Below are 27,151 nucleotides of genomic sequence, written 5' to 3' on the forward strand. Positions count from 1 at the left end.
GTCCGCGTTCGTTTCCGGGGAGCGTCGTTCCGGCTTCCGCGTAGGTCCCGTGATCTCCGCGCTGGGACTCCTAACGGGCGAGGACTGGCCGGAAGCCGTTCTGCGCTCGCAGATGCTGCCCTGAGGGAAGCGCTTTGGTTCCGGGGCGGGGGTGCTAGTCCGTTTACGCAGAACTCTCCGCAGTTGGCTGCCCGGGTTGAGGGCAGAGTCTGACGTTCTCCTAGTTCGAGGCACCGGGTGGGGGGGACGCAGGCGGCCGGAGCTTGTGTGTCAGTACCGGGGCGTGACCCTGGGGGCCCGGGTTCGAGTCCCGCGTCGGGCTCCCTGCATGGAGCCTGCTTCTCCCTCTGCCTGCGCCTCTGCCCCTCTCTCTGTCTCATGAATAAATAAATAAAATTCAAAAAAAAAATCTAAAGGGACTGGGCGTCAGGGTTATGTGAATATGCCCCCCCCCAGATGTAAACCTCTTGTTTTGAATGCTAAAGTCCAAGAAGGGAAGTGACCCAATGACCCAGCCTCAGCCTCTAAAGCTACATTAGAATCGAGAGGGTGGAGGAAAGGGAGAACAATTGGGACAGATGAGGATGTGTATGAGGAAAAAAAAAAAATACTGTCAGAAAAAAACGATCATGTGAGGGCAGGGGATGCCGTGACGTCACGAGCCCCCGGTGTCCTAGTAGGACTGAAGAATCCCTGGCCTCTAGCTCTGAAACCAGTATAATATGTTAAATGTGAATTAATGGAGTTGAATTTTTTTTTTTTTTAGGAAAGAAGTAATCCAGGGCAGCCCGGGTGGCTCAGCAGTTTAGCGCCTGCCTTCAACCCAGGGCGTGACCCTGGAGACCCGGGATCGAGTCCCACGTCGGGCTCCCTGCATGGAGCCTGCTTCTCCCTCCGCCTGTGCCTCTGCCTCTCTGTCTCCTCTCTGTGTATTCTCATGAATAAATAATAAAATCTTTAAAAGAAAAAGAAAAAGAAAAAAGAAGCAATCCTGTGAGTTGTCAAATGGGCAGAGCCGAAGTTCAAGCTGCAAGCGCCCTGGAGAGGTCGGGGCAATGCCGGGTCACAAAGGGCAGGCCTGTGGTCTTGGCAGAGGTGCGGATGCGAGTCTCCTAAGGATGCTAACCTGCTCTAGAATTTGTGACTTGGAAAGCCAATAAAGGGCACATTTGCGTTTTACAGGTATCATCCTGTGTCTGTGCGGTGGATGCATGACCAAGAGGGGAATAAGAACAGGTGAGAGGAGATGACCGCCGTGCTAGGAGCCAGAGTGAGTCTCAGGTAGGTCTGTGATTGCGGGGATGAGCAGAAGTAGGTGAGGTGATGCGGCCTGCGCTTGCTGATCTTGTATGCTCAGTGCTTTTTGCGCCCTGTTTAATAAGGCTTCACCTACTCCAAGGCCATGAAGATGCTCTGTGTGTGTTTTCTTCTGGATGCTTTATTAACTTAACTTCGACATCTAGGTCTATGATTTATCGCATTGATTTTGAGAGAAAGGTAGGAGCCTGGGATCAAGGTTTCATTCCTCCCCATATGGATATCCAGTTGACCCAGACCTGTTTATTAAAAAGACTGTCTCCCTGAGATTCCCTTCTGTTGCCAAATCACAGGGTGGTGCAAAAAAAAAAAAAAATGTCCTCTGGGACGCCTAGGTGGCTCAGCAGTTGAGCACCTGCCTTCGGCCCAGGTCATGACCCGGAGGTCCCCAGATCAAGTCCCGCATCGGGCTCCCTGCATGGAGCCTGCTTCTTCCTCTGCCTGTGTCTCTGCCTCTCTCTCTCTCTCTCTCTCTCTCTCTATGTCTCATGAATAAATAAGTAAATCTTTAAAAAAAAAAAAAAAAAAGGATTGTCATCTGTCATTTTCCCTATTCAATTCTTTGGGCACCTCTGTTGTAAAGTGTAAAGTGAGTGACTATATATATATATATATGATTGTATATATTATATATATATAAAAAATCATATATATATGCCTGTTTCCAGGATCTCATTCCTTTGATCTGTTTGTCTAACCTTGTACCAGTACCACCCTGTCATAATTAGAGTAGCTTTGTAGTAACTCTTGAAGTCCTAGAACTCTCCAAGGTTGCCTTGGCTATTCCAAGGCCTTTGTAATTTCCATTATTTTAGACGTCTTATTAAATTTATTTGCATTTATTGATAATTCTTTTTTTTTTTTAGAATGAACTTGTCAACTCTAAACACACACACACACACACACACACACACACACACACACACATACACACTGCTGGAATTTTAATTGGACTTGCATTGGCCCTGTGGATCTGTTTGGGGAAAACTGACATCTTAATATTGAGTTCTCTAACCCATAAGTGTCGTTCATACACCCTCCATTTATTTAAGTGGTCTTTAATTTCCTTCAGCAGCGTTTTGTAAATTGCAGTGTAGAGGTCTCACATATCTTTCATTAGGTTTGTACTTGGATATTTGGCTTTTTAATACTATTTTAAATGACAGTTAAAAAGCCTTATATTCTACTTCTTTGTTGCCAGTATATAGAAACAGTGTTGATTTTTACATATTGACCTCATATTCAGCCTTCTTATCAAGTTCTCTTATTATTTCTAATACCTTGTAGTTTCTTTTAGAATCTCTATGATTATAATTTTGTCATTTTATAATAAAGATGGCTTAATGTCCCGTGCAATGATTATACCTTTTATTTCTTTTGGTCTTTCACTGGCTGGTATGTCTCATTTAGTGTTAACTAGAATAGTGATAATGGGCTTCTTCTCTTGGCTGTAACATCAGAGGGGAGAACATTCTATAGCAAATGCTTTTTCTGCCTTTATTGAAATGTTCGTATCTATTTTTTCTTAATATGTTAAGTGAATTACTTTGGTTGATTTTCAAATGCTCTTTAAATGGCCAATATGCATATGAAAAGAAGTTCTACATCAATAGCTATATTAGGGACATTAAATCATGCTTCAGTACTAAACACTCACAAGAATTGTTTAAAAGGAATTCCAAGGGATGCCTGGGTGGCTCAGGGGTTGAGCGTCTGCCTTTGGCTCAGGGTGTGATCCCGGGATCCGGGATTGGGTCCCACATCAGGCTCCTGCAGGAAGTCTGCTTCTGCCTCTGTGTGTGTGTATGTCTCTCATGAGTGAATAAATAAATAATCTTAAAAAAAGAAAAGAAATTCCAATACCAAGCCTTGGCAAGAATATGGAGCACCTATAATTTGTGTATATTGCTAGTGGGAGTATAAATTGGAATTACCTTAGAAAGCTTTAAGATATTTTTTTAAGTAATCTCTTCAGCCAACATGGGGCTTGAACTCAACAACCCCAAGAGCGAGAGTCTTATTCCTCACTGACTGAACCAGCCAGGCATCCCTAGAAAAATTTGTGACACTATCTACTGAAGCTATTCCTGTGTATGCCATTACCCAATAATTCTATCACTGGGTGTATCCCCAAGAGAAAAAGAGTACTTATGTTTGTGGACAAGAATATTGGTTACAAGGTTATTCACAGCAGGAAAAGCTGGAAATAAAGGTCCTTTGATAGGAGAAAAATACTACAGAGCAATGATTAAGAATGAACTACCTATACACACAACAATATGTATGAACTTCACATACATAATGTTAAGGAAGCTAGGCAGGGTACATCCTGATTGATTCCATTTATATGAAGATAACTATTGTGAGGGATCACCAGAAGGTAATCTAGCTGGGTAAAGCCATGAGGGAAACTTCTTGGATGCAGGAAATGTTATATTATCTTGATTTGGGTGGCAAGCACATCAATGTATTCAGATGTAGAATTTTATTGAGTTGTACACATAAGATTTGTGCCTTTCATGCTTCTGATAAATAGGGGAGAAAGATTTAAAACAAAATCAACAGAATTTTGAAATTTATGACATTTACAATAGCATCAAAAATACCAAATACTAAAAAATAAATCTGACAAGGGATGTCCAAAAAGTATACAATGAGAATTATAAAATATTGCTGAGATAAATTAAAGAACACCTAAACAAATGGAGAAGCGTCTATGGAGACTCAGTATTGTTAAAATGTCAGTTCTTCCCAAATTGATCTATAGATTTAACATGATGCCAACCAAAATCCCAAAGGCTTTTTCTGTTTCAGAAGTTGACAAACCAATTCTGCCAATTCAAATGGAAATGTAAAGTTAGAATACTCAAGTCGACTTTGAAAAATAAAAAGGTAGAGAGCTAACGCTACCTGATTTCAACACATCAACTTTGTGTATTGGCACAAGGACAGACAATAGAACAAAACAGTCCATAAATACACCTGTACATAAATGGACAACTAATTTTCAGCAAAAGTCCAAAGGTAATTCAGCATAGATAGTTGAAAAGGATAGTCCTAGGATGCCTGGGTGGCTCAGTCTGTTAAGCATCTGCTTTGGTCTCAGGTCATGATCCCAGAGTCGTAGGACAGAGCCCCAAGTCAGGCTCCCTGCTCAGTGGGGAGTCTGTTTCTCCTTCTATCTCTGCCCCTCCCTTCACTCATGCATGCACATTCACATGCTCTTTCTCAAATAAAATCTTTTAAAAACAATAAATTCAAAATGGATCATGGACTTAAATTTAAAACTTAAAAATTTCTAGGGGTGCCTGGGTGGCTCAGCTGGTAGAGTATCCAACTTACAGTTTCTTTCTGCAGGTCAGGATCTCAGGGTTGTGAGATCTAGCCCCACATCACGCTCTGTACTCAGTGGGGAGTCTGCTTCAGCTCTCTCCCTCTTCCTCTGCCCCTACCCCTACTTGCACATGTGCTCTCTCTCTCTCTAAAATAATCTTAAAAAAACTTTAAAACTTCTAGAAGGAAGAAAATCTTAGTGACCTTGGATCAGGCAAAGATTTAAACATGACACCAAAAGCACATTCCTTAAGAGGAAATTGCTAAATTAGACTTTACCAAAATTAAAAGATTTCTGCACTCTAAAAATATTTGTGAATCACATAGTTGATAAAGAGTTTGCATCCAGAAAAATAAAGAGTTCTCAAAACTCAGTAATAAGAAAACAGAATTTTTGACAGGCAAAAAATTTTAAAAATCATTTCATCAAAGAAGATACATGGATGTCACATAAAAACATCAAAAGATGCTCAAATCATGTCCTTAGATGTAAATTAAACCACAAAGAGATATGACAACACACCCATTAAAATGGCTAAAATGTTGGAGAGGATGTAGAGCAACTGAAAAACCCATACTCTGCTGGTGGGAATGTAAAATGGTACAACTGTCATATAACCCAGCCAGACCACTCCTAGGTATTTATCCAAGAGATAAGAAAATACATATCCATATAAAGATTTATACAGGCATATTCATAGCAGCTTTAATGGTAATAGCTGAAAACTAGGAACAACCCAAATGCCATCCACAGGTGAATGGATAAACAAACTGTAGTATATCCATGTGATGAAATACAAGTAATAAAAGGAATGATAAACTGGGGCCCCTGGGTGGTGCAATTGGTTGAGCATCTGACTCTTGGTTTCCACTCAGGTCATGATCTCAGGGTCATGACATCCAGCCCCATGTCAGGCTCTGCACTCAGTATGGAGTCTGCTTGAGATTCTCTCTCCTCCTACTCATGTTCTCTCTCTCAGATAAGTAAATACTTAAAAAAAAAAAAAGAAAAGGAATGATAAATTGATACACACCACAGCATGGATGAATCTCAAAATAATTACACTAAGTGAAAGAAGCCAGACAAAAAATAGTATACACTCTATGATACCATTTACATAAAATCCTAGAAAATGCAAACTAATGTATAGTGACAGCAGATCTGTGGTCAACTAAGGGGGTGGAATTAGCCAAGAAGAGCAAGAAGCAACAGCAAGAATGGAGTAGACACAAAGAGGCAAAGGTAAGTTTTAGGGTAATGTTCACCAAACGTGGGTAGTCACTACTTGATTATTGTGATGATTTCATGAGTTCAGACTCTTTAAACATGAGTTTATTTTATGTCGATTATAGCTCTATAAAGCTATTTTTAAGGCAAGCTTGGCACCATAGATAAGATTTGGGAGTTATCAGCATACAGATGGTAGTTAGCAACATGAGAAAATGAATCTGAAAACAGGCAAAGAGAACATGTAGTTTAGTCACATATTTAATAAATATTTAATATCTACAGGGTGTAGCTATATTACACTAGGAACTGAGAGTACTAAAATGACTATAAGTTTGGCTCTTAGTGTTGGAATCTCACCTCTCAGCTGGCAACTATTAGTGTTGTATGTACCCAAGTGGGAGAAATTAAAAGGATCTAGGACAGCAGTGGGAAGCTTCCAAGAGCTTGGAGAAAGCTCTCGAGAGGAAGTAATGTCTGCGCTGAGGTCCGAAGAGCAGATTGAAATTAGCCAACCAGAATGAGATAAACTGGGGGCACCTGGCTGACTCAGCCAGAAGAGCATGTGCCTCTCGATCTCCGGATCATGAGTTTGAGCCCCACATCAAGTATAGAGATAACTTAAAATAAATACAATTTTTTAAAAAAAGAATGAGATGAACTGTGCAAAACAGACAGCAAATGCAGGGGTTTTGTTTTTCCTAAATCCACCCACCCAACCACCACCAAATTGTATGAATTCAAGCTCCACAGAGTCTGGATTTTCCCTAACAGAAGACATAGGTCATTCTTCTGGGCAGCACGGAATCTAAGTCCCCTTTTATGTGGAATGTGGCAGGGAGGGGATTCCTTGAGTCCTCATTCCCACGGAGGCAGTCTCCTCTATAGAAGCTGAAAATGCCAAAGTAGTTGAGAAGCTGAACTTGCTTTCTCTCAACTTCTCTTGGAGTTCAAGTCCCTGCTGGACCCTTGACCTAGACTCTGCCCGTCACATAAATATTGGTAGCTCATTGACACAATGAATCAAGTAAGTACCTTGGCTAATTCTCTCTAGGTGCAGTAGCACTCCTATCGAGATCAAATTCCTAAGGCGGTAGAGACAGTAACACAAAACTCAGTGTTCAGTGCTTGGCCACAGTAACGACAATTTCCCTGCTAGACTAGTTGTGCAGTTTGTTCCTAGCTATGTGACTCAGATTGACCCTGATTCTCTAGTCCTTTTGCCAATTATATGAGCTATACAATATTCTTCTAGAAAAATTTCTTTTATACTAAAACCCAGAACCCATCTCTGTTGCTAATGACAAAGAGCTCAAACTGACAGTTTGGTATTTGGAAATGGAATGCTCCCAAACTGACCCTGGTATGCATATAGGAGGCAGGATGGAAGGCAATCAGGACACAGCTCTTCTGGACGGGAATACAGTGATCCCAGGACCGGGCATCAAACTTAAACCATCAAGAAATGTATTCTAAAGCTGAGAACCCCTGGAATAAAATCTTTTCCTGAGTACTCATGCTAGATGTGGCTGAGGACAAGAAATCAGGAAGCTACAGCTGATCTGAAAAAGAGGACTACACGTCATCCCATTCTGGTCATGAAACTGGATCAAGTAACTGGATGAGATTTTTGCTGATCTCTCTTTGGGAAAGAAATATGTTTTATGGAGGCACGAACACTTTCGAATGTGTAAAGGAGAAGGATGTGTATGGGTGACAGTAGACTGCATCATTCCTCGCTTATTTTTTGTTATGGAGCCTCATTTTTTTTGGCTGTCGATCTCCCCAACACACGACTAAGTCATTTACGGTAAATCCTACTTCCTTGGCCAGGAATTGATTTAGGAAGGGGTCTATGATCGACCTAGCCAATGAGGTCTTAAGCAACAGCTGCTCAGGGTGTTTTGGGAAAGGTCTTTTTTTTTTTTTTTTTTTTGATTTATTTATTTATTTATTTATGAGAGGGAGAGAGAGAGAGAGAGGGGCAGAGACACAGGAGGAGGGAGAAGCAGGCTCCATGCTGGGAGCCCGATGCGGGACTCGATCCCGGGACTCCAGGATTGCACCCTGGGCCAAAGGCAGGCACTAAACCGCTGAGCCACCCAGGGATCCCCATGGGAAAGGTCTTCTTGCTGATAAACAGAAATATAGCAGGAACTACTGCAGGTGTCTTGCAACTGCAGCAGAAGCCATCCTGGAAATGAAACCAGGTCCTCAGGATGGGAAAGCAAAGAGGGAAGAAATCTAGTTGCTCAACAATCACCCCTGAGTTCCTCAATTAACTGACCTGGAAACCTAACTCCAGACTTCTTCTTTTTTTTTTTATATAAAGGCAGGAGGAAAAGAGAAACAAGCTGGGCACAAAAGTGAAGGCAATAGAGAATTTAAAGAGTGGGTTATAAAAAGTTAAATACTGGGAAGGTCAAGGAAGATAAGGACAGAAATTTGGCCATATGGAAACTAATCAGTAGCTAGTGACCTTTGCAACAGTAATTTTCAGGGTAATAGTGAAGGCAAATGCAATACTAGAAAGGGTTAAAGATAAGGAAAAATGAGGAAAGCCATCAAGTTTTTATGTTAAGGACAGTGACAGTAACCTCACAGGTCCTTTCTTAACAAATACATGTCGAATCAGTAATTTGATTATATGGGCATAGCTCATGGTGCCCCAAAACAATTAAAATAGTAACTCCAAAGGTCCCTGATCACAGATCACCATAACAAATAAGATAATAATGGACAAGTTTGAAATATTGTGAGAATTACCAAAATGTTACAAAGAGGGAAAGTGAGCAAATGCTGTCGGAAAAAAAAATGGTGCCAATAGATTTGCTCCATGCAGGATTGCTACAAACCTTCAATCAGTAAAAAGTGCAATAACCTAGGAAGCACAATAAAGTGAAGCACAATAGCCAGCTAAGCACAAGGCAGGTACCCAGCGAGCACTATGCTCCTTCCTGTTCAGGAGTTCGATACAATGTCAGGGGGTACAGGGCTAAAGGGAGTTCTAGGGAAGACAGAACTTTTCCACGACCCTCTTAGGGTCCCTAGCCAAACCTAAATATCAAACTGACAAAGACAGATGTTTTAATATGTTTTACATGACATGGGAGGCTTCAGATGGAAATGAAGACTCAAGGACATGCTTAAGCCTAAGTGTTTTTATACTAGGTTTGATAAAGAGTGCAAAGTTGTGAAAAATGACAGGAAAAAGGGGTATTTGAGGTTAAGGTAGTAAGCTGGAGGATATTTAGCAAGGCCTATTCATTCAGATTCTTCCCTGCTTCTCTCTGATTTCAGAGATAAAAATGCTCCTTCTAAAATCATGTTTTAGAAGAGTATTAACTGACATGAGAAAATGCATAGTTTCCACTGGGTAGAGGGGTACTGCACTGAGATTTTTAGTTGTTGTTTTTTTCTATTTTTGCTTCCAGATTTCCCAAGTTTAACAATTAACTGATCTAATTTCTAATTAGAAAACTTGTTTTTTTAAGGTATGTTGAGTATTATTGTTGAGAATGAGAACATTTTATTGTATTCTAACCTTTGGAGCTAGGTGATCCACTATGTGCTCCCTGGAAGCTACTGTTTGGCACAGCAGCAACAAAAAATGAGAAAATGACAATTCTGCAATTCTTATCTGACCAATGGAGCTTGTTATACAAACAAGCAACATTTTACAACACTGTAAATACTAGCAACATTTTCTGTTTACTTGTTCTTTAGAGACAGTTCCTTGAAAACACACTGAGAATTTTTACATGATTTATTTAATAATAAACCAATTAAAGATACAAAAATGTTTAGAGGATTCCAAAATTTAAATTTTTGTTTAAATACAAATTCACTCTGTAATATGAAAACATATAACATTAGACCTCTAAACATAATGATTTTTTTCATCTACAAAATTTCTCCTTTGTTGTACTAGAAAATTTGCAGAAAACAATTTTATTGTGAAATTAAATGTACATTATTTACAGTTGAAAAAGTAATCTAAAAACTATTTCATTTCAGAGACTTAAGATATATATGTATATTATCTTTGTATGCAACCCCCCCACTCCCAATAAAAAATGATCCAAAATATAAAGCAATTATGCTTTTATAGCAACTGACTACTCAGCCAGATTAGCCCAAGGCTTGGTTGCTTTCTGGGCCCTTAAGAAAGAGCCTTGACTCTTTCAGAATGGCAGTATATCATTTAACACTCAGCAATGTAAGTTTATTAGTGGACCACAGTGCACAGTGGCCTAACGAGTTAATAACATATTTCGGAAACATTCAGATTCATAGCAGATCTTACATAACAGAAGAATGAGTTTTGTAGGGTCACTTATTTTTCTGCAATGTGTTAGCTATATTTACATTAAAAAATAAGTGATAATGTTTTAGTTGATTTAACTTTAAAATTATAGGAGCTAGGAACCTCAAATTTTGCACCAGAAAGCAAAATGGAGAAATGGAGATCAAGTCTAATCCAATGCATCCTTTTTTTTTTTTTTTTTTTGAGAGAACTGAGGCCCAAAAAGATCCAGTGGCTTTGCCCAAGGTTACACAACTAGTCAGGCAGAGAGCCACTCTTAGGCTGATGCTTTTGTACTATCCTGCTTCTGAAATAAGGTTCAGCCCTGTCACGGACATTTTCTAATTTTTCATGTTATTTTTTACACAGTCATAATTCCTTATAGAGTGCGACCAACTAAAGTCAATCTAAGTGAAATCATAATTTCATCAAAGTATAAAATAGATGTCTTGATTTCAAAGAGTCAAGACTTTAACTTACACAAGTGGAATGAAAATGATTCCTATATAAATTTCCTGATGCCTTATATTGAAGTACATTGTATATACAAAAGAATCAGAGAAGCTAATACCATGTAAAATTAAAAAAGAAACTTGAAAAATGCTTATGATATAGGAACTGAAAAAAATTCTGAAAAGAATGTCTTCATAGTATAAAACGCCTATTCCTTCACAACTGAATTCTGAAACATTTGGAGAACAAAGAGAAGCACTTGGGTTCCCTCCCTCATCTAACAAAGCCAACATTAACTCTAAATTAATATTTTTAACCATTAACTACAAAATTAGGAACATTTGTAGAATTTCTCTTAGAATCATCATATAGTTTGTAGACAACTGAAAAACGTTCAGTTAAAAAAAACAATCATCCATAATTCCTTTGGTGCATTACTTAAAAGGAGTTGGGTTCCAGCAATTCATTTTGTTTCCTAGCTACCTGAGAGGAAAATCCATTGGAATTGGATACCACCATCACATAAGGCTGTGGCTGTGGCTCAGTTTTATCAACGTCTTCATTCAAATTATCTTCAGTTTCCTTTTTCTCTACTTCCTGTATAAGAGTTTTTGTTTCTTGAGCTTTGATAACTGAAGTGATTACAGTGCCAGGTGGGTGAGCCACAAGCTGTGAACTCCGAGGAGAAAAGGTCACCACAGGAGTAGTAGCACTGAAGGATGGAGACGAAGCCACAGTGACGGTGCCATTGCAAATGGACTGAACGTTGCTGGTAAGAACCTGCTGCACGTGCGCAGGGCTCAAGACAATCGAAGGAGGAGAGCCCGGTTTCTGTGACTGCAGCATGACGTTTTCTTTCAGTACTGTCATGGGCTGTGAGGACGGAATGGCTTGTAAAATAAATTTCTGTGATCCAGCACCTGAAGATGGATCTGTGCTGGCTATAACTGTTGTTATTGGCACTGTCTGGAGTGTTACTGTATGCAAATGCTGACTCCCAGGAGACACAACCACTGGAACTTGGGTTGGAGCCTGTATCGTCCTATTGAGATTATGAAATAAAAGACAGTCAGAACATTCTACGTCATTTAAAAACTTTAACATTTGACAAGTCATCAAGATAGGAGTCAGATATTTGAAATGCTACTTCCCAAATCTTTGACAAAACATTTGGCAAAAACATCGTACCAGACCCTGTATTATATGGGACACCCAACATAGAACTCTCTAACTATAATACTATCTGATGGAAGGCGAAAAAAGTCTGTACAGAGTGCCACATTACTACAAATGGGGAAGCGATTTTGTTGGGGAAGGAGGATATCAAAATGCTCGGCAAAGAAGTTTTATATGAGCTGCTTATAAGAAAATTGGGAATTTTAAAACAAATATATTGGATTCTATTTTTAGTATTTGAGGCATAATGTCATCAACATGGTAGCCCACAATTACCAAACTTCCTATAATAATTGCTTAACCTGTCTTCCTGTATATACAGGAAAAATGCTTAATTCACTAAAAAAAACACCTCAGTCTTAAATTTATATGTGACAGAATTACCAGAAGAAATTTGTTTTCCTCAGAAGAAATTTAGTAGTTCATAGTTCATATCTTATTACATAAAATAAGTCACAGATATAATGAACTCATGAGGGTTCTTTAGGCTGGCAGAGAGCACAAAAAAGAAGGGCAAGCTTTGGCAAAAAAAAAAATAAAAAGAAGCAGCAGCAGCAGCACATTTTAGTAGTTTTCTCAGCTTAAATAATCTTCACAAATTTTAGCCATAAAGCTAAAATTTAACATAAAATCCTTTCATGTAACCCAGTTTATGTAAAGTTGTTAATGCTTACTGAAGAGCTATATAAATGATATTATGAGCCAATCCAATTTTAAAAATTTGTTACTGTGAAAATTATAGTTTGGCCATTGTTAATATAAAACAAATGCAGTTGAAAAAACTCAGAATCTGGATCTCAACTCTGATTCCTCTGAATTCTGTAAAGCTATTCTACAAAAAACAGATGATTAACAGCTAGATTGGTCCCCATAATCCAAAGGCTAATCATTACACAGAGATTATAGGAAAATTTTGGTAAATTATAGGTATGTGGCTTGTCCCATACTTGAGAAGTGAAACTCTGGAGAAAACAAGCTAGGTGGAAATATGAAGAGAAAACGCAGTACAACGTAAGAGAATTTTGAAGCAAGTGGAAAGACACAGGTTGACTACAGCCTACCCACTATGATAAGATTCTGATTTCCAACATCAGATTCCAACAAAGTTGTCACTGTGAGGATCAGTCTAGAGTAGGATGTGAGCAGCTCTTTTGAAGGACAGAGCTAGAAGAGAGTGTGAGTCTAATGAAGATTTAATAGGTGGGCAGGGTATGATGAGAAATAAAGAACAGATATACTGATAATATATCCCATGACTAGAGTTCATGTACATGTATATAAAGATAAAACAGTACACATGGTATATAGCAGGCACACAGATTGTATCTAGAGATATGTATAGTCTTGCCACCTGGTAAGTACTATTATCCCCATTTTACATATAAAAAATTAATGGACAAAGGGAGTGAACAGCTAGCATAAGGTGACCAGTTAGATACGAAAAAGAGGTCATCTGACTGCAAGGCCTCTGCGATTAACCGTTCCAATACACTGCCACTTCTTCAGTCATAAGTAACTTCAGTTAAAGATGAAGATTGTCTATTATATCCTTAAACTGTAGGCAATTTCACACCTTTTTTAAAAAAATATTTTATTTATTCATGAGAGACAGAGAGAGAGAGAGAGAGAGAGAGGCAGAGACACAGGCAGAGGGAGAAGCAGGCTCCATGCAGGGAGCCTGATATGGGACTTGATCCCGGGACTGCAGGATCATGCCCTGGGCCGAAGGCAGGTGCTAAACCACTGAGCCACCCAGGGATTCCGCCCCCCGCCCACCCTTTTTTAAAGATTTTATTTAATTTAAATTTCACACCTTTAATACACAACCCTTTCTTCCTCTTTCTTCCCTCAGGTATGCCACAAGCAATAATATACTTGGACATTTTCCACATTGCTAATCAGGGCTACCACTAGATTTTCAATACTTTTGTTCAAACTAGAAGAAGACATCTTTTTCTCAAAATATCTGACTGCCATCTGTCAGAAAATATATATACTCATCTATAATAACCTACAGTGTAAATATACTGGCTTATTTGAACACATTCTAAAATAACCAATTTTTGGTAATAAAAAATTCAGAGATTAAAGGTAAAATATTATGCAGCCTTTTCCCAACCACAGAAATTTTTTTTCTTAGTTAATGATTAAACAGTCAGTTGTATCTGGTGATGTTATATTATATAACAAAGGTTATATTATACTTAACTACTTTATAAAAATTTCCTAAGCTGCTTTTTTTTTTTTTTTTTTTTTTTTTTCCCTAAGCTGCTTGTAACCACTGGTACAATATTGGAGATTTAAAATACCTCAGACTTTCTGAGACTAAGAAAGATATGCGATATAACATTTAGATTTTACTGCATATCTGCTCAGATGTCAGGAATGTCATTTAACTGTTAGAATCACCTGTAGAGTTACATGTTACCTTTATTTTACAGATAAGGAAACAGAATAGTTAGTTATTCCGACTCAATGTCACATCTAATAATTGACAAGGTTGGAGGGCTGGAAAGTTATATACATTCTTCTTACTCCATGACTTTGTTTTTAAGGTAACCTACACATTATACATTTTTAGAGGCTAATTTATTTAAAAGACCCTAAGACAACCTATTAGTGCTTGAATAAATATGACAGCGAAAGAAGTTTTGCTAGGTAGATATACAGACTTGCAAGTTTACCAAGGGACAATTTTAGGAAAATATTTGGCCAGAGGTTTGCTTTTATTGTAGTTGTTTGTTTAAATAACACGAAGCCAGAGTCAAAATCAAAATTTGTAAAAATTGAGCACATATACCATATATCAATTAAGAAAAGCATAATAGATTTCCACACAGATACATGCAATTATGTGCAATAAAAAGACATGAGCATAGGAAAAACTGAGAAAAAAACAGGTTGCTACTTCACTGTAAATAACTGGTAATTCATGAGAGTTATGTGAATCAGCAGGCAGGGTGGCAAATCATTAAGCTCACTGCTTTGGACTAAACTGCTGGCATTAAAACACTGTCTCCACCACTTACTAGATGTGACCAGGCTCCTTGGCCTCTCCTTGCCTTGGTTTCCTCATCTGTAAAATAGGAATAATATTACCTATATCTCAATGATCAGTGAGGATATTAGACATTAATATATGGAAAGTGTATGAAATACAAAGAGTGCTTTGAAAGTGTCAGTTCCTGTTGTTACATTAATTTAAAAATCTATTTTTTTTTTTTTTTAAATTTTTTTATTTATTTATGATAGTCATACAGAGAGAAAGAGAGAGAGGTAGAGACACAGGCAGAGGGAGAAGCAGGCTCCATGCACCGGGAGCCTGATGTGGGATTCGATCCCGGGTCTCCAGGATCGCGCCCTGGGCCAAAGGCAGGCGCCAAACCACTGCGCCACCCAGGGATCCCCTAAAAATCTATTTTTAAGATATAATTCTATATATATTCCATCTTTTCTTAGCTACCGAAAAAAAAATCTTTAAATGGTCTTTGATTTTATTAGTAAGTAGTTTAAAATTAGGAAAAATATAGCTAAAGTACTGTTATTTTTATTAGGAGTGATAATATGGTTGCTAAGGATAATTTCTCTATTATTAAGAGCTGTATGTTAAAATGTTTAGGAGTGAAATGCATTAATAATGTGAACTTACTTGACAAATAGCCAAACAGAAAAAAGGATATCAATATATATAGAGGGAAAACAAATACGGAAAAACTGTGAACCTAGAGGGGTGTAAATAGGTGTTCATTGTACCATTTTAATCTGTCAAAATTTTGAAATTTTCCATAATGAAAAGTTGGGGTAATTATAAAAAATAAAAATGAAAAATAAAGAAACTGCTAAGCAAGGAATTAATCTAATGAAAAATTATTCTAGTAATACATTAGTATTTCAGAGTAATATGTATAATTTGCTTGAAATTTATATAACACTTTTATAATGGAAAGGAACAACAGCAAAACTTGAGGAATTATATTCAGCAGCTGTCAGTCTTCAAAGAATATTTTTATTCATTAACTTTTGCCTTTCTACATCTAGTAATCTCAGGAAATAAAATGCAGTCTGTAAAAGGTTTTGCTTTAAAATAAGCAGGATTTGGGGGAGATACAAATAAAAGATAAAACCAAAAGAATATTTTTTTTAAATCAAAGGAATGATTAAGAATGTGTGAATATACAAACACATAAATATAAAATTCTTCAACAAGGAAGTATGTTTTAACATTTGAAAAGTTAAATTTTGTTACTTCATTATATAACCAGTCCGCTTAGGAAAACTCATTACTCTGAGAGGAGATAAAGAATGAATATATACACTACTTCAAAGTAAGTTCTATAAATCTGAAGGGATGTTAATGTGCCAGACACTATGTTAAATGGTAGGAGAAGGACAATGAATAAAATGTGGCTCCTACAGATTTAAATATATAGGAGGAGATGAGCATTAAAGTCAACTGCAACACCTAGTTCATTTACCAGACTGAGCTGCACCCATGTGGTCAGCTTTAGCTAGAAGGCAAGCAAGGAATCATAAGCAGAGAGAGAGAGCTGGTAGCTGAAGCTCCAGAAATTTGACTGCACTCCGTGTGCAACACAGAGCTAACAAGGCTGCAAGAAGGTTACAGACCAAAGCTGTGACCAGGAGTCTTATATGGGTTGGACTGAAGAGAAAAAATTTGAGAGGCAGGAAGCAGGCAGGGAGTCCACAGAATAATCAGGGACCTTGGAAATGAAAATTCTGAAAAGTACACCAAAAGACAGTTTGCAAATCATGGATGGGGGGTATATTAGAGTGTTTTAATATCTGGCACTATTAGTCAGAAATGACATTTAAAGTAATACTGCATCCAATACAAACATCAGTATTTAATACCTTTCAGAGCTAGAGGTATGCAGGGTTTTTTACTGGGGAAGAAAGGGATTTGTTTTTGTCTTCAAGGCATAAAAACCAAACTGATTACAGACGCTAAAAAAAATAACTCAATCACTCCAAGAGGATCCTAGTGATTAGCAGTTGGCCATGCACTGTTCCTATCAACACAAATACACATAATGGTAAGATGATAAATAGCCTAGAAACCAACAGGAGGAATCACATCCAATTAGATACTCAGTCATCACACATAACCAATAAGACCTAGAGGAAAATGAATTATTAAAGGGCAAATAGAGATAAATAAGTACTCCTTTAATACAGTTAAAGATTTATCATTCCTGTCCAATTAAAATGGGAAAAATGTAATCTTTATACTCCTTACAAGTTGATTTTCATGATGCCAAAAGTTTAAATGGACCATACAAGGAAGACTGGATCATTTAACTTTGTCTTGATTCTGGGTAATGTTCATTACTTCAAGATCAACTGAACAAAAACTCGGCATTTATATTCTGGAATATACAAATGTTAAGACTGAAGTTAGCTAATAACAGTAATCAAACAATCATTTTATTGGATTTGGGAGGGCTCCTATATTTTATTATAATTCATATTCTGGAAACTCACAATAGTAGAAAAAGAAAAATAGAATACTGCAAACGCCCATCTAATTTTCTGCCTTGCTTCTTTTTCTCCATTCTGTATCAGTGAGACCAGCCCCAACTTCTGCAAAAAAACAGTCTAAAGCTGATAAGGTTGCCTTGGTCAATTTGTTGTTTCCTATCTTTCCTAGAGCCATGAGGCAAATTTGATTTGACTGCTAAAAAACTCTAAAAGCCTGAAAAAGTGGACCTTAGGTTCATGGCCTCCCTACCTATTTCAACTTTAGAACTGTTCCATGATAGGATCTTCCCAAAGAATAATGCTATTTCTTGGAACTCACTACAGAAGGCCATGATATGTCAATCCATGTACACTTTTTACAGTTCCTGACTTTGAAAAAAAGATCTGAAACCATTCTCTGGATTTTTTCTAATATGTGGATCCCTTCTTGTCTGTATCAGTCCAATTATACAAGGGTATAGTGGGCTAGATTTAAACTGATAGAATAACATCAAGTAATGACATGTTTAAAAATAAGGAATTTCCCATACATCATAGGACTGATATAATATACACTGATGCTGAAAACAATCTGTTGAACAAGATTTCTAGCTTTAAGATCAATATAATTTTTATTTTCACTTCTGAATCCTGACCCATTTAACTTATGACAACTCTGGTCAGAAACATGACATAATGATATGCATCAATAACTTTAGTTTTCTCACCTAATACTTTGAACAGAAGAATTTAACGTTTCATCCTGCATGCTATTGGTTACGGTTGCTTCTCCTTCTGGGACAGCTTGTACTGGCTGTACTACATGAATAGTCCGGAAGAGCTGGGTAGGATATGGAGACTGTGTAGGCTGCATTGTCCTCAGGACTTCTGATGGCTGTGCAACTTCCACAGGATCTTTGGGTTTTGTAGCTTTAGAATTCCCTGGTTTTAGAACTGTAGTGGCTCCTCCTTTTATCCCTGGACTTGAAGATACTCTCGATCTGCTTGCTTGGTTCCTACTTGAAGTGGTTGTTGAGGACAGTGATGGATCTGAAGACTCTATGCTGGAACCTGGGTCCTCATCATCTATATAAATAAGATCTTTTGGCATTTCCTTAAACTGATACACCAAGCGCTGACCTTCTACTTTTGCCAGAATACCCCTTTGGTAATAGTACCTATTCAAAGCAGATAATTTTATCAATAGTTTGTTCAATTAAACAAATTAAAATTATATTAAATTCTTAATAATAAATAAAAAGCTTAAAGTTGGACACAAGTGGGAAAAGAAATTCAAAATTAAGGGCCAGTTATTTTATAGAAGATAGTATAATTAGACACATTCTTTTTTAAATATATGTAAAACATGCATACTTATTCACAGATAAAGAAAAATCCTTACTAACAACTAAACCTAACACCAATTCTGATGAGGATTGGTAAAATATATGGATTATCCTAGTCATTCACTTTTCTTTGTCTCCCCTTCTTCCAACTTGTTGGAATAATCAAATCTACTACAAACTTCAGGAATTTATTTCCCTTCCATAGTTTATTATAATGTCCCACCAGTTTAAATTTGATTCAGTAAATCTTATTGAGTTTTCCATATAAAATTTAATGTACAAATATAAGTGATTCAAATTTTGTCACTGATTTTAATTCAATCAAGAATCTAGCAAGTGTGAGTTTTAAAAAAACCAAACACAACAGTAACTAAATAGTTCTGGTTTAAGAAGCTTATTACATTATCAGATGATTGCTACTTCTAGTAAATCTTTCTCAAACAGATGCATATCTTGAATAATAGATTAACATGATCACAGAAAAACAAACTAAAAATGAGTTTAGGAATAAAATGATACCCTACCTAGATCAAAATGTTCACAATGTCTAATATTATTCTTGAAGCATTTATTCCAACATAATACAGATCATACCTGAGATTTACATTTAAAAATGCACCCTCTTATTATCTATATTACCATTACTTGTTAATTTTGTGCTATTTCGAGTTTAATGGCTCAAAACATATGAGCCCTGTGGTCAATTTATAATTCTTAATGACAGTTTACATTTTCTAATCCCTTTATAAGTAAAATATCTGTTGTTTCCATGAGGATTTTTAAAAAGATTTTATTTATTTATTCATGAGAGACAGAGAAAGAGGCAGAGACACAGTCAGAGGGAGAAGCAGGCTCCATGCAGGAAGCCCGATGTAGGGACTCGATCCTGAGACTCCAGGATCATGCCCTGGGCTGAAGGCAGGCGTTCAACTGCCGAGCCACCCTGGCGTCCTGAGGATTATTTTTGAAGAAAAACATTTTCCCAGATCAGAATAAGATTTCAATTTCAATATGTACTGATTTCTATAAGTAGTGTGGTTTTAGCACTTCAATTACAAAATTCACCATTTTTTAATCCTCTACCTTTTTAGAAATTATCTTTTTAGTATATAGGAAACAATATTCTTAACAGAATGAATTACAAAAACTTTATGTACCTGAGAGCTCTTCCCATGGTCTCGTAATTCATGTCAGGTTTGTTTTTGTGCTTTCCCCACAACCTGGATACTGCTTTAGAATCTACCAGTTTAAAAATGCCTTTTTCTCGCTGGGTCCATTTGATATATTTAGGACAAGTAGCTTTGTCCTGGAGCAGTGCCAGTAAAAACTCCCAGAGATAAATTGTGTTTCCTGAAACAAAAGCAATTTAACTGACCAAAATTTCATTGGAAAGAGCAAAATTAAACACAATGAAAAGTCTTCTAAGTTCCCTCTCTAACTATACACAAATAATATACAATTTAGCTAGCACTGGTGAAAATTTGTAGAGTCAAATATAGGTCTTTTTATTAGGCTTGTATAAGATGTCTGGACAGAGCAATCTTGGCAATTAGATCTATGATGATTTAAGATGAAAGCACTTTGAGATGACTTTTCCCCCACTTCTTTAAGATCCACTACATAAAGGAATCAGTGAAAAAGCATTGCACAAAACCTTTCAATAGCTGCTTTCTTTATTTCAGAGCCAGTGGATTGGCCCTAACAATTTTCTTCAAATTTGGGCAGCAGTTATGAAAACAGAACTCCAAAACAATGTAATAAGGTGTCTACGAACTGAAAAAGCTAACTTGGCTGAATTCTTCCAGAAGACTCATTATTAAAGGATGGATTATTCTGACAGGTACATAAAAAAAATCTCTTAAACGGATTTCTTGGGCTACATTATTACCAGTCTCCTTACAGAGAGTGCCAACTGTACCTTATAAGCAGGTGGCAGCCAGAAGATCCATTTCACTACATCAGGAAAACTGGTAGATTTTACATAACAATTTATAGAAATTTAAAGCAATCTAAGTGTTCTTTGACCTTTAAGTATTATATGAAAATTATTGTACTTACCCTTACCATCTTTGTTTTTCTTCTTCACGGATATGTTTGGCGTAGTGGCTGGGGAATCTGGTCGTGGAGGTTTTGTTTTTCTCCCTGAAAACAGAACAGCTCTGCCTAAGTATTTGCCCTCAAAAGTGAGAGAATGGACAATTTAGCTGTTTATAAATACTATTTGGTCATTTATCCTAAATTTCAAATGCCAAATACTTTATACATGGGTCATATGTATTGCTTTCCTAAAATGTTATTTACTCAAAAAAATAATGTTACTTACTCCAAAGGAAAATAACTTCGCTGAAAATTTATCATTAGTGTAGGTTAGTTCACAAACACTTTAATGTAGGAAATGATATACTGGCTCATTTATAAATATGAGGTTAGTTGAAAACACCTCGAGGTAACCAAACTGACAGTGCTTTCTTAAAATGCGGAGGAATATTGTTGATGTTGGATTTGAGTTATGCTACTCAAGATTCACCATGTGAAGTTTATGTCATTTTGGAAAACTCCTTGGAATACCACCTCCTCCCTGCTCTACATATTCCCTCTTTCTGGGGTTTTGATCAAACATGTAGACTTTTTCATTCAATCCTTTTATCTCAAACTCTTTCATATTTTTATTCCATGTCAGGTCTATATTGGAGCTAATTCTCTTTTAAACTAGTGACTAATCAGCTGTTCAACTCAATTATAATGTATTCTATTTGGTTCCTTATCACATCAGTCTTCCAATATTAATTAGGATGTTAGTCCTTCATTTTAAAATCAGCTTTACTGAAGTATGACAGACATACAATGCACTTGATCTTATCCAAAAGGCCGAGAAGCGATTGTGACAGACATACAATGAAACTGCATATGTTTAAAATCTATAATTTGGTATCTTCAAAATAAGTATTGACCTGTGAAACCATCACTATGTCCAAAACAGTGAACATATTCTTCACCCCCAAAAGTACTTTGTACCCCTCTGTACTCCTTACACCTTTCCCACTCTGCCCAATCCAAAGGTAGCCAACTATTCACACATTTTCTGTCATTATAGGTCAGTTTGCAGTTCCCACAATTTTATATAAAGAGAAACATATATTTTCACATCTATATGTAAGTCTGGCATCCTTCATTTAGCATAATTATGTTGAGATTCATCCATTTTTATCAATAGCGCATTCTATTTTATTGCTGAGTGGTATTTCATTGCATAGATATACCAAAAAGTTGTTTATCTTATCAGCTAGCTGATAGACATGTGAGTTGTTTCAAGTTTGGGACTACTGTAAATAAAACTACTAAGAACATTTATTTATGCCTATGTTTTTCTTTAAATGCATGGCTTCATCTCTCTTCTTTTGTTAAGATTTTATTTATTTGAGAGAGAGCGTGAGCAAGAGACAGAGACAGCAGAGCTGGGCGGGGCGGCGGGGGGGGTTGGCGGGAAGAGCAGGAGGAGAGTAGAAGCAGGCTCTCCACTGAGCAGGGAGCCCGACCTGGGGCTGGATCCCAGGACTCCCAGATCATGACCTGAGCCAAAGGCAGACGTTTAACCGCCTAAGCCACCCATGCTCCCTTTATGGCTTCATCTCTTTTCAGTAAATACTGAGTAGAAGAATGGCTGGGTCATGCATTAAAGGTTTTAAGTAACTGCCAAACTATTTAAAAAAATAAATTAGGGGGCACCTGAGTGGCTTAGCTGGTTAGGTGTCTGCCTTTGGCTCAGGTCATGGTCACAGGGTCCTGGGATCAAGCCCCATATCGGGCTCCCTGCTCAGCAAGGAGTCTGCTTTCTCCCTCACCATATGCAATCCCCCTTGCTTCTATGCACACACGCTTTCTCTCTCTCAAATAAACAAAATCTTAAAATAATATTTCTTCATGCAGTAAGGTGGGATCATCAAAGAAATATTTCTTTATGCAGTAAGGTGGGGTCATCTCATTTGTTTCCCGTTTCTCAGGGTCACTTGCCTTTGTTGACTAATGTTCTATTTCTTTAGCAGCACTGTTTCATACATTGTCTGTATTTTAACAGGAGGGTAAATCCAGGTTTGGGGAAGGGTTAAAATATTTTTCCAGCATTATTGAGATATAATGACATATAACTGTGTAGGTTTAAGGTGTACACAATGTGCTGATTTGATACTCTGTGTAGTAAAATGATTACCACAGTAGGGTTAGCTAACATACCATCACCTCACATAATAATTACTTGGTTTTTTGGATGTGAACATTTAAGATCTATTCTTTTTTTTTTAAAAAAGATTTTATTTATTTATTCATGAGACACACACAGAGAGAGAGAGGCAGACACACAGGCAGAGGGATAAGCAGGCTCCATGCAGGGAGCCTGACGTGGGACTCGATCCCAGGTCTCCAGGATCATGCCCCGGGCTGAAGGCGGCGCTAAACCGCGGAGCCACCCAGGCTGCCTTAGATCTATTCTTTTAGCAACTTTCAAGTATGTAATATGGTCTTGTTAACCAAAGTCAGCATGCTGTATGTTAGATCCCCAGAACTCACTCATTTTATAACTGGAAGTTTGTACCCTTTGATGGACATTTCCCCATTTCTTCCACCAGCCAGCAACCACAATTTCTCACTCTGCCTCTACAAGTGGCTATTTCAGATTCTACATAAAAGTGATAGCACACAGTATATTTGTCTTTCTCTTATTTCACTTAGCATAATGCCCCTCAAGGTCTCTCTATATTTTTCAATCCTGCAAAGAACATGAGAGTCCAGGTATCACTTTGATATCTCATTTTCATTTCTTTTTGAAATATATCCAAAAGTAAGACTGCTAGATCATAGGGTATTTGTAGATTTAACATTTTGAAGATACTCCATACTGTTTTCCATAGTGACTGTACCAATTTACATTCCCACTAACAATGCACAATGGTTTTTTTCTCCACATCCTTGCCAACACTTGTTATCGCTTGCCTTTTTGATGGTCTCCATTGTGACAGGTGTGAGGTGATAGCATATTGTGGTTTCGATTTGCATTTCCCGGACATTAATGTTGAGGCTCTTTTCATGTACCTATTGGCCATCTGTGGGTCTTTAGAAAAATGTCTATGCATGTTCTCCATCCATTTTTTAATCTGATTGTCTTCTTTGCTACTGAGTTGTATGAGTTCCTTATATATTTTGGATATTAATTCTTTATATGGCTTACAAATATTTTTTCCTATTCTGTAGGTGGCCTTTTCATTATATTAAGTTTTTTCTTTTTTTTCTTTTTTCTTTCTTTTTTTTTTTTTTTTTTTTGCTGTGCAGAAGCTTTTTAGTTTAATGTAGTCCTGCTTATTAATTTTTGTTTTTGTTGTCATATCACATAATCAATGCCAAATCAGGTTCTGTTATTCCATCTTGTCTAGGAGAGAAGTTCCACCTGGTATTTCCTAATAATCATTCTTTGACCTTGTTTTTCATTCTTTTGTCTTATTAGTTGTAGTCCTATTCACTCAAAGTTTCTATTTCCTAATTCTATTATCTAAAGTTCTTAGAGAACTAATCCTAGAATCTTCTATGTCTCTATGTCTTCTGCTTCACATTCAGGGATTATCTTCCTTATGTATTCTGTAATACTGCAATGTGAGCTCACCTTCAACAGGGCTTTATTTGAGGAAATTCTGTGCAGCCTGGGTTTAAATGTATGACTTGCCAGAGCAGTGTTATATAAGAGCCCAGAGTTATTGCCAGTCTGGGCCACTTTTTATGTTAATTACTTGGCTGGGAATTTCTAAGTCAGTGATAGTTTAAAATCTAATCATAAACCTAGGTTAAAGTAAGCCTATGAGTATAAATTCTCACAGAAAGAATTTCTCCTCTCAGAGCCCCACCTGAGAAATACAAACTTCCTTGACACCTATCCTGTGCCAATGGGTACAGAATTTTTCCCAGGAGGAAAGAGACTTTCAAGGATCCCAATGACATGCTGGGATCTCTAATACCTCTTCTTGCACTGGCCCAAAACATAGGCATCTGCTTCTGTAGGGACAATCAAACTGACATACTCATCTAAGCCCTTCAGAGATGCTGCAGCCTCAGCTAACCCTTAGTGTTTTTATTTTCTTCTTCACTCTTGGCTCCTGGACTTTATTACTTTCATGTGAAATCAGGTTACTAAGTGGCTGGTGAGATTAATCAACGTATTAAACTCAAAATATGGGGATCCCTGGGTGGCGCAGCGGTTTGGCGCCTGCCTTTGGCCCAGGGCGCGATCCTGGAGATCTGGGATCGAATCCCACGTCAGGCTCCCGGTGCATGGAGCCTGCTTCTCCCTCTGCCTGTGTCTCTGCCTCTCTCTCACTGTGTTCCTATCATAAATAAATAAAAAAAAAAAAATTAAAAAAAAAAAACATAAACTCAAAATATTACACAAGCTGGAGGAGAATCAAAAGGCAATGAAGGGATCCCTGGGTGGCGCAGCGGTTTAGCGCCTGCCTTTGGCCCAGGGCGCGATCCTGGAGGCCCGGGATGGAATCCCACATCGGGCTCCCTGCATGGAGCCTGCTTCTCCCTCTGCCTGTGTCTCTGCCCCTCTCTCTCTCTCTCTCTCTCTTTCTCTCTCTGACTATCATGAATAAATAAATAAAATCTTTAAAACAAAAAAACAAAAAGAAACAAAAGGCAATGAAATGGAAAGAGTATCAGACTTTAGTATGCAGATATGGTCCTAATGTGTGAAAAGTGACAAATTTCCTTTGAAATTTAAATCTAATTTACTTACCTGATGACTTACAACTCATTATTTTCCCTACTGGTTCCTTATGTTGGAATCTATGCCCGTGGTTTTCAAACTATGTGGAAGGAAGCTAGGAAGCTAACTGCCCTTGCTCCAGGCTCTTTCTGATTTTGAATAAAAGAGTTTAGATAAAAGACTGAAGTTTTAAAAAGTTGGAAAACCCCATTTCTGAGAGACACACCAAATAATCTAATTTTTTTACGAATCTAATATGAAGACATATACTTTTTAGTGTATGCTTTGTATCCTCATTTTTTTCTTATGTAAGTTTTAACTGGTGTAGAAATATCCTTGAAGAAAAATTACATTTAGATTCCACATCAGAACTTGACTATTTGCTCTCAACGAATTAACCACCCACCTTTCTTTCTCTTAGGTTGTTCTGGTGATGATGCGCCTGGTGAGTGTGCATATGTCTCCTGAACCTGCTGAGTCTCCATCACTTCTGGAATCCCATCTAATGTGACGGATACATGGGTGATTGGGGCAACAACAATGTCATCTTCAGATGAACTAAATATATTATTATCTAATGGAAATAAAATCAACTAATTATCAACTTCGTATTATAAATCAAAATAATTTCATCAGATAATTTCCTGTTTCTATTAAGATTAAAGTAGAAATAAAAATCTTAAAATCCAGTCCCTTTTTATTCCCTCTGTCCTAAATCAGGCACCCTAAGTCAGATGAGGCTCGACAGGACTAGTTCAATGTCCTCCTTACTTGACTTCCTATTATCAATCCATCTTGTTTTTCTTCTCCATTCTTCTCTCATTGTTGCTAAAGTTATTCTCTGAAACCCAAGTCTGATTTGACCATATAATTCTTCTCTATAAAATTTTACACCCTGAAAATTATTAGAAAAATAAAATTGACTTTTTGCATAGTTTATGGGGGAAAAAAACGATAAGAACCACCCAACTCCACAGCATGACATTTGAAGCTTGCACAATCTAGATCAAAGCTACCTTTCCACTCTCATCTCCCACCTACCACAAAGCTTACACTTTACCTATACCAAAGCATTTTTATCTCAAACATTTCACTTTTTTACAGGTCTGTTTCCTTGGCTCAACCCATTCTCTCTCTTAAATGCCCACCTCTATCTCCTCTATTCACTAAAAGCTTATTTGTCTTTTATAGCCCAAGTTAAAACATTCCTTCCATAAAGCTGGTCTCTGATAATCTTAGCCAGAGAACTCTTTTCTTCCAGAACACTTTACCATCTCTCCCATGGCCTTTGTTTTTGGCTTTTACAGTTATTTACATAAACAACTATCTTCAAAATTAATTTGTAAGCTTGAGGAAAAGTTATCTGTTCATTTGTATGTCACATTACTGCATAATGCACTGCTATGCATACAGAAAATATTCAACAACTTAAATACATTTAGTGTTAATTTTATGAGTTTGACACTCTGTCAGAAAAGCTTACAGAAGAACATGGATTTAAAAGCAGATCAATAATGTGGCAGTGAATTTTCTGCCACAAAGTGTTATAAATTTTTTCAATGAATTTTTGCCTATTTCACTGATGAATACCCATAGAGATCATTAAATTAGAATAGTTTGGGCCATAAATACCCTACTGAGTACACCAATGAGGTTACGAGAATAAATTCTCCTTAATCTGCTATTTGACAACTAAATAAATTACTTTTTATTCCTAAAGGTCTCACTCCCCAATTTTAAAACAGAAAAATTCTTGTTTAACTGAA

The 27,151-nt window shown here is 37.3% G+C and overlaps 1 protein-coding gene and 1 long non-coding RNA gene across 5 annotated transcripts in view; one reads left to right on the plus strand and one right to left on the minus strand.

Annotated features, from left to right (window-relative positions):
• The first annotated feature begins 874 nt into the window (after positions 1-874).
• On the plus strand, positions 875-25,989 carry LOC121476959. The gene is made up of 4 exons (XR_005984063.1): positions 875-1,095; positions 1,183-1,281; positions 20,320-20,477; positions 25,807-25,989. It is a non-coding gene; the product is annotated as an uncharacterized LOC121476959 (long non-coding RNA).
• The window catches only part of ELF1 (E74 like ETS transcription factor 1), a 106,985-nt gene continuing 89,464 nt past the window's right edge, over positions 9,631-27,151 (minus strand). For 3 of the 4 annotated variants that reach the window (XM_041731092.1, XM_041731093.1, XM_041731094.1), the window contains exons 5-9: positions 25,792-25,959; positions 20,696-20,779; positions 19,795-19,987; positions 18,020-18,469; positions 9,631-11,679 (exon numbers count right to left, since the gene is read on the minus strand). In XM_041731092.1, coding sequence (XP_041587026.1) covers positions 11,076-11,679; positions 18,020-18,469; positions 19,795-19,987; positions 20,696-20,779; positions 25,792-25,959 — 1,499 coding nt within the window. In that variant the 3' untranslated portion in view covers positions 9,631-11,075. The remainder of the gene's footprint in view (positions 11,680-18,019; positions 18,470-19,794; positions 19,988-20,695; positions 20,780-25,791; positions 25,960-27,151) is intronic. The other variant, XM_041731095.1, reaches the window with a different exon arrangement.

Source organism: Vulpes lagopus, chromosome 16 (genome assembly GCF_018345385.1).
Source record: "Vulpes lagopus strain Blue_001 chromosome 16, ASM1834538v1, whole genome shotgun sequence".
Taxonomy (NCBI): Eukaryota; Metazoa; Chordata; class Mammalia; order Carnivora; family Canidae; genus Vulpes; species Vulpes lagopus.